We start from the raw sequence: 13,828 nt of genomic DNA, 5'->3' as shown, positions 1-13,828 counted from the left end.
AGTGGACAAAAAACTGCATGTGCTACATTAAGGTGAGAAGTGCTATAGAAAATAGGGCAGATGAGTGAGGAAGGATCATGTAGGGTGATCAAAATAGGTAATGTTAAGAAGGTGACCTTATAAGTAGGTGAAAGAGTATACTGCTGGAGGATAAGTTCTCAAAATTCTAAGCATAGGCAAGATCCTGTACAAAGGTCCACAGGTGGATAGATATCCACCTAGCATATTGTCAGTGTGGCTACAGAAGAGTGAGTAAAAGGAAAGGGAGAAGAAAAAACAGTATTAGAGTGACTAGAGAAGAGGTGATTTTTGCCAGCAAGCTTACTTTGGTTGCCATGTTAGGAAGACTACAAAGGTGCAAGGCACAGTAAGAAAATTCCCATACTACTTTAGATATGAGATTGTAGAGGCTTGAGAATACTGAGGAAGTGTTAGGAGTCTAGTCTGAGCAGCTAAAGAGATGGAGATGACATGAACTGAGACAAGGCAGGACTGGAGAGTGGGAGGAGGTATTTACTGAACATATACTACAATGGAGGTATTTCAAAAGTTCTACACAGACACTAATATAAATCCAGAGGTCACCTGAAAAGTCTGGATGGAAATAAGAAACTTGGGAGTTTAGTACACTGACACTATTTAAAAGTTTGACACTTCAATAATGATTTAGAGTTTTAAATATGGCAGAGAACAGGTCTAAGATGTAAGCCCCAGGACACTGAGAAGTGGGATGAGAGACAACTCAAGACAGGGTTTCTCATAGAAGTCAGGTGACAGAAATGCTTCACAGAAAGAGAGTGATGTTGAATGCTGTTGGTGGAAGACTGAGACCAAGACTAAGAACTGTGGGGCATCATTGGGGAGTTTAAAAAAGGCAAGGTCAAACATCTAGCAGAAATATTGAATTAAAGAGAGACCCAAGGAAGAAGCTGAGAATGCATCTGGGAATGGACACCAGACAACACATGAGGAATACTGTTCCAGAGGAAAGAGAAGTGACTACAGGTAGGACATAGAAATGGGATCTGGAAGTTATTTGGTTTCTATTAGGTTAATGAGAGGAGTAGCAGCTTGTCTAGATGCTGATGGCATGACTAATACAGAGGACAAACTGATGATGGGACTTCCTGGAACTACAGTGTTGAGTAGGCAGAATGGTTGCATCTGACATGGGAAGGAATAGCTGCCTCTACACAGGAGCATTTAATGCATTGCCAGCTCCAGCAGGTGCAGCAGTGGGGGCTGGAGGAATCACCCTCTTTCAGTTCTTCTAGCCAGACTTGGGAGGAAGGTATTGATTGAAAGATGAGGTGATGGAGGATTAAGGAAAGAGATGACTGCCCAATGTTCAGTGAGAATGAATGATAGGAGATGAATAGTGAGCAGCTTTACATTCCCAGTTGAGGCTCATGGTTGTGAATTAAAAGAGAAACCTGAGAATTTGTTCTTCTCTAGCCAAGGTCAGGTGTACAGGGGCTGACACAAAGCAGGTAGAAACTTGGATTCAGAAAGTTCTGGGAAATTGTCAATGAGTACTAGAAGTGAGAGGAGTGAAGGAATCAGGGTGAGTATGTTCATGATCATGAGGTAAAAAAAAGAGACCATGAACAACATAGTGGGATCAACAATAGAGATGGGTTTGTGACTTTGCAGGAAGTTGGTTCAGCAGAGGAGAGGGCCTACTTAAAAACACCACCTCAGTGCTCTAGCTAAAGTTCAACACTTTTCCAGAGCCAACCCTGCTGACATTGATACATACTTGAAAGCACAGAGAAGGGATAGATCAAGGGGCAAAAACATTTGTCTGTGGGATTAAAATTTATATGTTCATTTGGTTATCATCCCCAGAACATCTGACAGACTCCATATATTTGCCAAAATTTCAAGTTATCTGTAGTTGTGATTTATATTTTCTACTTTGTTAGATAAACAAGAAATTACAGATTTGGAAGTTGAACACAATTCAAGCTATCTATCATTGCAACCAGGCACAGTTTCAGGAAAAGCTATGGAAGAGGCTATTTAATGTTATGATCAATATTTTAGAAAACTTTTCCTAAGATGGGGTGGGATTTTTATGTACCCCCAACACTCACTAAGTGGCTGGCAGATGCTCAAACTCTGAATTATATACATTTTTTTTTGGCACAAAAGGGTAAAAATTTAACAAGTATATTTAATTTTAATAGTATATCTTACTTAAGTAAATAGATCTGTACTGATTAAAAATATCACGAGATATTTTATACTTTTTAAAAATAATTTTCTTCTTTATTTATTTGAGATAGAGTATGAGAAAGAAGGAAGGAGGAAGGGGAGGGGGAGAGAAGGAACAGAGAGAGCAGAAAAGAAAATGGGCATGCCAGGGACTCTAGCCACTGCAAATAGACTCCAGATGCATGTGCCACCTTGTGTGTCTGGCTTTAGGTGGATGCTGGGGAATCAAATTTGGGTCTCTAGGCTTTGCAGGCAAGTGCCTTAACTGCTGAGCCATCTCTCCAGACCATTTTATACTCTTTTTTCTGCATTAATCCAATGCATTTTTCCAATGTATGTTTTTAATGTCTTGTGAAAGTAGAATGTTTTTATACAATAAGGAGGTTTAGAATTCATATTTTTCTTTTGCTCTGTTTGTCATGATAGCTAATTAAGATAAGGCAACCTCATGTCTTGTTTTCCTTTCAGTATTGGAAGTTTATTCCAGTGCCTTGTCCCTATCAGGCAAGTACTCTGCAACTGAGCTCTACACCTTGCTGTTGGTTTCTTGGCATAATTCCTAATTCTTTCTCTCCCCACATGGGTTCTTGTTTTGTAAACATTCTTGAATTATTTTCCCATTGTGTCTGTGATCTTGTATGATTAGCAGTCTGAAGTATAATTTGGCATAGAGACCAAATAATCATGTGAGACACAGCCATGATGATGTCAATGTGAATGTCTTGCCTGTGTTTGTTATCTTGTTGGACAAAAAAGGCCTCAATGGGAGCACTTATACGAGACTGCTAAGAATCAATACACACAGATGAGAAATAAGAAACAGTTACAGCAAAGGCCAAATAAGACCAAAGTTTGCAACTCTTAACAACTCAACATTTTGTACAGCAAACAGTTTCATTTTAGCTTTACTCAGATTGTTCTATAAGATTTTCATCTGAATAGGTTTCATCTGTGTACATGGATATTTTAATTATCCTCCTTTGATATGCTATTACCAAAATTCAATTGCTTACATTTCTTAAATTCTCCAAATTACTTCAAAACTGAATAGCTAAAACCTATCTTTTTTTTTTTTCTTTTGAGACAGGGTCTCTTTGTGTTAGCCTAGGCTGGCCTTGTTATCTTCCTACCCTTGCCTCCCAATCTTCTTTCTGTGGTTGGATCACAGTACATTATCGCAGGGATTAGTAACCTTGGTCTGTGAATATGTTAGGCTCAGTGGTCTCTTGTGACACAGAACACAGAGCAGCTGGACTTCAATTAAACCTTATTTATAAAACAGGCAGCAGGTCAGACATGGCCCTCGGACCACACTTTGCTGAATTCTGTCCTGTTGGATACAATATAAAGGACAGAAAAGGCTAGTTGTAAAACAAGACATTAGAAGTGAAAATGACCACTCCTTTCCATGTGACCATTAAGGTTTCTTGTGAGGTCCTGTGGTGGTTTGATTCAGGTGTCCCCCATAAACTTAGGTGTTCTGGATGCTAGGTTTCCCAGCTGATGGCAATTGGAAATGAAAGCCTTCTGGAGGGAGTGTATTGTTGGTGGCGGGCTTATGGGTATTAGAGACAATCTCCTCATACCAGTGTTTGGCACACTCTCCTGTTGCTATTGTCCACCTTATGTTGGCCAAGGGGTGATGTCCACCCTCTGCTCATGCCATCATTTTCCCTTGCCATCATGGAGCTTCCCCTCAAGTCTGTAAACCAAAATAAATCTCTTTTTCATACAAGCTGCTCTTGGTCAGGTGATTTCTACCAGCAATGTGAACCTGACTGCAACAGGTACCTTGAACCACATCCCAAACTGCTGGTGTTTACCTTAGAATGGCAGTTCTCCCTTTAAATGGATGTCTAAAGTTAATGACTGTTAAGATGTGGCAGTAGACTTTTAGTAGAAGAATAATATAAGTAGCTAGCCAGATGAATTTCTCCAGGCTTTTTTTTTTTTTTAATTTCTCTATGCTTTATAAGAGGCTCTATGAATTCTACTTAGCTCCTGTTCTTTTATAAATGAACATGATGGCCTCTATGGAATCAAACTCACATGCTCTGGGAAGATGAGAACTGTGGTATTTTCTGTGAGCTGCAGCCTTAAAGTGGGAACTCATTGGAGTCCAGCCTTGGAACATGGATGAGTTAAAGAGCCAAAAGTGAAATCAATTTATACTACATATATTCCCATACTCCCACACAGAGTAACTAATTTTTAACAGACCATTTCATGAATAATGGAGTCTTTTGTGCCACCAAACAAATACATTTGGAGGTTGTGAAAACATCTGTTCCATGATGTTAGTGTCAAATTCTGTTCTCAGAGACGGGAAAGCTTCATTGTCCTTTGGCAGCTTTGATGATCTCATAAAATGTCTCCATTGTGGAACTAGACCATCCGTGGCATCCTGAAACTCCCAGGGACAAATACAACACCACTGACATGCTCACTGACAACAGTTTAAGTGACTTTAAAGTAACGTTTAGAAAGCAAAGAAACGTAACATTTACAAAGCTTTGTTTCATGAGATCTTTTTATAAGCTCTATTTTATTATTAACATGTTGGCAAAAATAAATGTCATGTAGTTAGTGTTAATTTTTTCATGTCAAAACAGCCACAGTTAGGTATTTCACAATGGATCACATGGAAGATAGGCAAGAGACCTCATGTCCTTCCATGGACATCAAAATTCCAGCACTTGAACAGTGCTGACAACAGCTGCCTTTTCCATAAAAGAAAGGTCTCATGCTGGAGATGAACTTGCTCATTAGAAAGAGTGCAACAGTGCTGAGATATTACTGGGAGGGTGCAAGGTCATGGAGTACAGTCAGGCTTCTCAAATTATGGTTAACCACTAGCAAGAATCCATCCTGTGCTACCAGCAAAGATGGAGTGCCAAGGGTCCCTAGCATTACTGGCAATGAATGATTGTGGTCAATGTTTCATACCTGTGATTCTGCTCACCATCCCTTCAGCACAGCTACTTATGTTTATGCATGTAAATAAAAAGAAAGAGAGGATAAGCCAAGCTCTGCAGTATGCATCTTTGGGCCCATAACTAAAGTGAGAAACAACTCTATGGATGCCTCCTTCACTACAGAATAGAAAGTAGCCTGGAGTATAAAACAGAAAGGCAAACAAGAGCAATAAGGGTGGCCTCAGAACACAAGGTGGCCTGAGGATGGCTACAGTGAGTCCAAGGTTAAGCAAAGAGAGTCCTGAATGTTGACAATGTCTGTGTGGTATTCTTCAGTGGGAAATCACCATGCTGGCATAAAGTAGGTGCAAACAAAACACTGGATGAATGGACACACTTACCTTTTTCAGAGATAACTTCAACATCCATTGTGTAGAAATTCATTTATTTTATTTTTATTATTCTGAAATAAGGTCTCATGTAGACCCCACTCAAATTCTCAATGGAGTTGAGAATGACCTTGAACTAGGAGTGCTAGGATTATAGGTATGCCCACCACCATGCCTGGATCAGCAATATATTTTAAATGAATCAAATATTTAAACTTTAGAATTACTGGACTACTTAGGTAAAAAATTAGCAATTCTCAAAAAACAAAACCATCCAAATGCCATTTTCCAAGAAGTAAAGCTGGGCAGGAATCTACACTTGTAATCAAGATCCAGCATCTAAAGCATTCTTGGATCTATGAATGCATGCAGGCTGGAGACTCTACAGGACTGGAATGTATAAACAGGATTTCTAGGGAGAAGATATGTACCTTTTAGTAAACAGGAGCAACCAACACATTGCCTTTTACAAAGTTGACACATATCCACTTCCAACAACACTGCATGGAAACCCATTTCCTGAAAACCTCCAATAAAACTCCAGAGGCAGCAGCTGACCATCTACCTACATGCATAATACCACCCTTTCCAGAACAAAAAGCAGCAGACTGTATAGCTATTTTATCATTGCATAAAAAAATTTCTCATTCTTTCAAAGAGCTATGGTAACTAAATGAATCAACTACTTCCTGAAAGATATACATACTTGCTCTAATCTTTTGCAGTCACAGTGATGCTGAAGTCAATATTCTTATACTGAAGGTTTTGTGTACTCAATATGAGTAATGGGAAAATGCCTAGATGAATCATTGGGCCAAAGGTTAAGTGCATTTTAACTCTTCATACATACTCTGCCAGACTCAAGCATAAGTTGATACCCATTTATACCCTCACCAATGCATTTCCTCATGTCTTGCCTAATGGTTCAATGCCAAACCTTTAAAAATTACTACTGTCAATAAGTAATGTCTTTACCTTTCTTGCCCTGTATTCATTCTGCTTTAACTCTTGTACTTTCCTTGCCATCTTTTTGCCCTCAGCACACTCTCCTGATTTTACTCTTCTTCATTTTACAATGGTATTACTGCTTCAAAATTCAAGTCCATTTCCAGCCTTGCCTTTCATCACTTTTATACCTTAAATGTAACCTGTAAAAAATCCACTTTATTCATGAACTTGACTATTTCATAAACACAAAAATAAATGAATAAGCAAACAAACAAACATATCATGGCTCTATAATTGCTACCATCCTCCACTCATATCATGAAAACACTTCCCTGCCATTTATGCAATCAAGATCATTCTTTCTTCTTTGCATATGCTCATACTCCTTGTTGTCGATGCAAATGTCTATATCCTTAGTGGCACTCTAGACTTCATATATGACCAGATTCTCCTAATACTACTACTCTCACTCTGTCAATTCTTCTGGGATCTCTTCTCTAGTCCTGGCTTCAAGGACCATCAAGTGATACCATACTAAGTAGCTAGAATTTTCCTGAATTTCACATCAGCCAACTCATACCTGGGGCAATATCCAATGGCTGTCCCAAGTGGATCTCAAACCTGACATGGGAAAAACTAAGTGAATTTTTTAAAGTTAAGCAGCAATCCAAGTCAGAGAACTGGGTAGTCATCCTTTTAACCTCTCACATCCATCTGGTATCAATTTCAACTTCATTCTCTTTCTTGTATCAATTAAGTTCTCTCTATCTCAACTTACAATGAATATTTTTAATCGTTTTACAGTGACATGCAGAGATGAAGGCATGCAGTGTAGAATCAAAACTGGAGTCTAGGAAATTTTCAAACAATGGTCCTTATAATATATGCTTCTCTTCCATGCCTTATGGAAGTGATGTCCAAAAAGGAAGGATAGGTAGGAACATACTCAAGAATTTTAGAATTCTGTCATTACTTCTCTATTGATGACCCCATTCTTAGCTTCTTATGTGTTCTTTCTTTCATAGCCCAATAGTAAACTCCCACACACAAGTGGACCACAGAGTAAGACAAGCACCTACTCATGCTGTGGTTTTCAGTAGGAAAAAGTATCCTGATTATAAGAGATTTGATTTTTAACCTTTGTGCCCAAACTGAAATGACTCAAACTTCATTTAAAGAAACACAGGTGGTATCTTAAAGGTACACTGCAAAGGAGATACTTCATTATCAAAGGGTGGGGGGGGTGTCTAGTTTTAACATCAACATTGGGCTAGTCCATTGAAATCTAACAACAACAACAACAACAACAACAACACTGCCACCTGGTTGGAGGACTGGTTCTGGGAAAGAGAAATTGGGAAATACCAACCCTTCCTTTTCCCCCTCCTTTCCCTACTTCCGTTTTCTTTTAAACGACTAGCTGCCTACTAAACCCACTGCTCAATTGAAGAGTAACTCAAATCACAATATCTCATGCTTTGGGCTGAATAGATGGCTCAGTGAGCAAAGCATTTGCCATATAAGCATTGAGGACCCGAGTTCTGACCCCCAGAAGCTATGCAAAAGTTGGGTGTGGCTGGCAGCACATGCCTGTAATCCAAATTCTGGGGATCCCTGGGACTTGATAGTTAGCTCATGTAGCTGAATTGATGAGCCCTAGGTTAAGTTCCAGACCTAGCCTCAAAAAATAAGGTGATTTGAAAGTAAGGGGAACACTGACTGAAGAAGACACCTGACAGCAAATTCTGGCCACCACATGCAGAGACATACACATGTTTCCACACACATACAAACACATACACACACAAGCACAACACACATAAACACAAAAAATGCCTCATGCTTAAAATATAAATGATATATTTGTGACCCAATGACAGTAGACTATAGTTCTACATTTCTTAGGAATTACTCAAACATGTAAGAAAACTTAAAAAACCTGTAAGGTAAAAAAGGCTCTACATTGCAGAAAACTATATATGCTAAAAACTCATTGCTGTCAATTCTTTTCTTTCCATTTTTTAAAAAATGAACAAGTGAATTGCGTCATGGATACTCTTCTTGTTTGCAACTCCATTTTGAATTTTGAAGTGCATGCCTTCAAGGGGCAAACACATACCTTCCACCTACTCCAAAGCCAGCAAGTGATTTTCCCTTCCACCTCTTCATCAAAGAACAACTCCCTGTCCCTTTGTTTGCTTTAGTCTTTGCTGATGAAATGCCCCTGCTCTGGCTCCCATGCTTCATTCTCCTCCAAATGCCTCCAGCTTACTGGTTCTTTCAGGTTTGACCCAATTCAAATAGGCTGCAGTGAGTGTAGGGTGGAGCTCAGTAAAATATTCTGCCCAAGAAGGGAAGTTATATAAACCTGGCTGCTGCTGTTGCCAGGAATGTCTGATGGGATCAAGGATGGGGAAAAAAAATACTTTTAGAGAGAAGTGTGTGAACAAAAGTTCCAGAAAAGCTATGTATCTCCTGAGAACAAAGCTGAATGCACTCACAGAACTCCTATGACCCAGGGGAGATGGAATATTACAGGATGAGAGCTAAATTACTTTCAGTTCCCCCAACAGACATTTATTGTCCACCTCTGTATCTAACCTAACATCCTTGTTACTACCTGGTGCAACTTTTTTTTTGGTTTTTCGAGGTAAGGCTTGCTCTAGCTCAGGCGGACCTGGAATTCATTCTATATTCCCAGGGTGGCCTTGAACTCCACAGTGATACTCCTACCAGGATTAAAGGCCTGCACCACTATGGCCAGCCTGGTGAAACATTTTTGGAATATACTAACAGACCAGCTTCCAGAAATAAAAAAGGATATGAATGTGATCAGATAACACCTAAAGATTTCTACCCTTTGCTGTTACTGGCACACTTGATGTCTGTACCAATGTATCTGAAAAGTGCTTTGTTTTGTGATTGACTTATAACTATAAAACCTTCATAAAATTGGTTGGAAAATAGAATTTAGGGTAGTCTGAATCTGAATCTGTGTTCCCTGGCCATAGTCACTCATTTTTGGCTCCAGAATAAGCTATCTCTTATCCTCTTTGAGGTGAGAGCTGAGTGTTTTGCACTGACAAGTGAGTCTGCCAGGGAAGAGATACATTCCAAATAAAAACACTGTTGTTGAGGAGGTTCAGTGCGAGGGGAACAGGGTGGCAGGTACAATAGAAGATAAGGACAGGCGATTTTGATCAAAAATACATTAAATATATGTATGAAAATTGTCAATACAAAGGTAATACTTTGCATGCCCATCAAAAAAAAAAGAACAAGAAAAGAATAAAAGAATATATATTGCTACATAGCAAGGCTATTTCATATGTATGTATGTATGTATGTATGTATGTGTGTGTATATATATACACACACACATACATATATATATATGTAGCCAAGGATGGTCTGGAACTTGCAATCCTTCTGCCTCAGCCTCTTGAGTACCAAGGATTACAGGCATGGGCCATCACACCTGAAGATGGAAAAAAAAAAAAGGACTCTTGTTTCTAATAAAAGTTCAGGAAAACACTGGTATTTTTTTTTTTTTTTGAAAAATCAATGACTGATTTGGCCACTGTGATTTCTGATACTGTACTAAGGAAAGATCATTTTTTTTTTTCATTCTGAGCTTTTGTGTCAGGGATTTAAAAAAAAATTTGTAACACAACCTATACAGATGTTGAGTGGAAATTACAGCTAACATTCTATCAGTTCAGTAAGACACACAAGCATCAGATAACTGACACATATGGATGCTTACTACTCATATTGATATTACTATACTAGTCATAAAGAATATTACTATTTATATATAGTAAAAGAGAGTATATATGTAGAGAATTCATTTAACTGTTACAGTGTTATCTCATAATCATGAAAACAAGCATCAATAAAAACAAATTTCAAAACCTAAATCCTGACACTAGCTAATATGTGTGAAAAGAAAAGAATGGCTAGAAAGTTAATGAGTTAGGGTTGTGTTTACAATTTTCTTGTGAAACAGAGCATGTGATTTGGACATTGCATGTCTGAGCCTGAGTTCTTGGCCTGAGATACACTATGAGGTACTCTAGTACTGTGTGGAAATGGGCATTCTCATTTCATGAGCTGTAACTTGGGTTTCAAACACACTAACACAAGAATTTAGCTGAGGGACAGGTTAAGATTGAATCTCTGCCTTGCCCCTTTTATATGTCACTCTGGGAAAAGTACATTTTGTTTTATTGCTTCAGCATCTTTAGCTATAAACAGAGATGATAATAGCTTCCTCATGGGGCTCTGTAGAGCTGCATGGTACATAGAGACCCATGTATTATGCTCAGCAAAGGGCCAAATGTCCCAATTAATAGTAATATCATTGATAATATTAGTATATCCAAGTAAGATAACTAGAAATAATTTGAAATGAATTGTTGTTCCCTATTTTACCTACTCGACTATTGTTCAAAACAACATAACAGCTTCACAGACTATCAATCACTCTCTTCTATTAAGGACTCAACAGTTACTGGAAAGAACAATGGTAGTCTCAGAGCCCTAAACCTACTCTCCCTTTCCAACCAGCCATAATAGAGGCATCAAAGATTTCACTTCTCCCAAAAGGTTCAATGGGAGTATAGCCAGCCTGGCTCCTTCCCTATTACCAGCCAACACCTTTGCACATCTCTCAAGACCCTTCCCTTACAGGGTAGTTCCCCTTGCACAGAGAGGGCATAAATAGTATCTTCCTCAGATTTGTTCTGGCTTCTTCCTGAATTAAGGTGTGTGCCCTGCCCACCCCGACCCCTGCCCCTACTGCACATACCCTTTTCCTCTTTCTCTTTCTCTCTTGTTCTTTTCTCTCACACTCTCTCTCCACTTCTCCATTCAGATCTAATTCAATTTTGCCCAGCCCTCTTTCACCTTCTTCACTATTCTATCCCAGACTTTCTGAAGTTCCTGCATGCCAGCCTGTGCTAATGACATCCCAGCTTTTCTTCTGAAGTTCCTGTCATGGCCCTTTGGCAGTTTTTCTAGCTACAGCAATCAATTTCTCCTGGCTCCTGCTCTTCTACTGACCTGCCCCTTTCCTATTGGCCCTGACTCTTTTGGTCTTCCTCATTCCTTCCCCATCTAGGCTCTTCTGCTGATTCAAAATAAACTCCCCAACCCTAGGGTAACTGTGCCCCAGAACCTCTATTTCCAACCTAAAAACAATACTTAGAAATCCTTGTGTTTCTTTCTCTTTCAGCTGCATACAGTTTGAATTTTTCTTAAGTCTACCTGATACTTAAGATATGAATGATTTTGGATGACATTTTTTTTTTTTTGCAGGTCCTGTAAGCATTCCTAATCCAAAGTAATCACAGCTGGTAGATGCAGGGTATAAGGGATATGGCTTGCATTTGTGTTGCTTGAGATGGCAAACACTGTGGGTACAGAAGACATGGTCAATAAGAAATAGTCCTTTATACACAGGTCTTGCTGAAGTTTCTGGTGATTGCGTTAACAAGGTGATGACATTATTTTTACAAGTCATTGAGACTATTCTGTTAGGAATTCTGGTTATTTCAACATACACAAACATTTCTGTGGAATAAATGAGGTTAGAGTTAGGGGGATTAAAAAAAAATCTTAGTATTATATAATAAAGATACTGCTATAATCAACCAGAAAAGGTTAGTTTTTGGTATTAGTAAAAGTCTATAGAGAAAAACTAAAATGGACTTCTTTAATAGAAACTATCGGGCAAAACAATGATTACATCAAGTTTAGGATTTTTTGAAGGATATAAAGGATATTATGAAAAAAGTTGATAGACAGGTGACAGAACAGAAGATATTTGCACAGACTGAAACTGAAAAGAGATGGATAGTGGGAAAATTCTGAAAAATCTTACAAATCACTCAACAAGATACTACATCACCAATACAATGTTGGTCAGTGAACAGTAATGGGCATTTGCTTAAAGATAATGCCCTAAAGGTGCACAGGTGTGTGAAGAGAAGCTCAAAAAACTCAATAAAAGCAGATAAAGAGCTGTTATTTCACACCTACTCAGACTACAAATTTGTCAGTTCCTAATGTACTCAAGAAGTCTTTCTGGACCATGGTTAGAAGAGCTGGGAAGCCACTTGGGAGAATGATCTGGAACCACTTAGTTAAATTTACTCTCCATATTTCTAACATTCAGAAATTCCACTTCTGGGTGTAATTATATACTGGAGGGATGGTTTAGCATTTAAGGTGCTAGCCTGCAAAGCCAAACAACTTAGGTTTGATTGCCCAGGACCCATGAAAGCCAGATGCACAAGGTGGTGCATGCATTTGGAGTTTATTTGCAATAGCTAGAGGCCCTGATGCACCCATGCTCTCTCTATCTGTACCCCTTTCTGATTCTTTCTCTCTTTCTCTTTTAAATAAATAAATAAAAATAAAAAAAACATGAATGGGGACAGTGGTGGATAGATGGTCTCACTGAGGAGGCAAGATACAAACATAGAAAAATAATAAAATGTATATCTTCTAAAGGAGTCATATCACGTGGAGTTGTCAAATATGTTGTACCCAAATCACCAACAAGATATGTAAATCTGACTCATGATATATGGAGTGAAGGCTGATACGTTGTATTCCTTCCCACCCAGGAGCCAAGTGATGCTGATGCTGCAGGCCTGGTCCAACTCTGAGAACCTCTGCCATAGCAGTTAGGGGAGAAGCCTGTTAGAGCAGAGATTCAGAAATGGGGGGAGAGCTAGCAGAGGGGTTGCCTTTGGATAATTAGAGAAGGTAGAGTTTAGGGGTTAGGAGGGAAAAAAATGGAAGTGAAAATAAACACAAGTAGAGCTGTATGGGCAGGAAGGACAAATAGAAGGGATGTCTGTCTAAATGGCTTGGAGGCAGGCAGTCTGAAGGAGGACTTGGACTGCAGTTACTGAAATGCTATACAGACCAAAAGTCACATTTTATATGCATCTTATCCACATGCAACCCTGTGCTTGTGATCCCTCGGACAGTTGGAGATTCAGAACAGCTAACTGCCCCTAGTAAATGAGGGCTTCTACTGACATGTTTTTAGAGCACCTATCACAATTTTAGTCACGTCAGAACTGTAAAACCATTTCTGTAAAGATTGTACATGGGGGCAAGGGCTGGACTGAGTTTCTAGTATTACCAAGTGAATCTCTGTACCACAAATACAAATGAGAACCAACAAGCTAATCTTCAGATTCAAGCTAATCATGATATAGTGAACTCTTCCTGACTCTGTTTAACAATGCTTTAAAACCTAGTTGCAAAGATTATGCTAAATTTTACATTTCTCCTCCCTGGAGCAAAGCCAAAGGTAGATCCCAATGGATAGCACAGTAGAAT

General features: G+C 38.9%; 1 protein-coding gene across 2 annotated transcripts in view; it reads right to left on the bottom strand.

Moving 5' to 3' along the window:
- Garem1 (GRB2 associated regulator of MAPK1 subtype 1) overlaps positions 1 to 13,828 on the bottom strand; it is a 238,859-nt gene that overhangs the window by 75,486 nt on the left and 149,545 nt on the right. The window contains exon 1 of one of the 2 annotated variants that reach the window (XM_045134655.1): positions 5,164 to 5,196. The exons of the other annotated variant lie outside the window; for it this stretch is intronic. Within the exon in view, the coding sequence (XP_044990590.1) occupies positions 5,164 to 5,182 (19 nt within the window). The 5' untranslated portion in view covers positions 5,183 to 5,196. Of the gene's footprint in view, positions 1 to 5,163; positions 5,197 to 13,828 lie in introns of those variants that run through there. 2 annotated transcript variants of the gene reach the window in all.

This window comes from Jaculus jaculus, chromosome 15 (genome assembly GCF_020740685.1).
Source record: "Jaculus jaculus isolate mJacJac1 chromosome 15, mJacJac1.mat.Y.cur, whole genome shotgun sequence".
Taxonomy (NCBI): Eukaryota; Metazoa; Chordata; class Mammalia; order Rodentia; family Dipodidae; genus Jaculus; species Jaculus jaculus.
The sequence above is the reverse complement of the archived record's forward strand: the minus strand, read 5'-3'. Positions and strand labels throughout refer to the sequence as shown.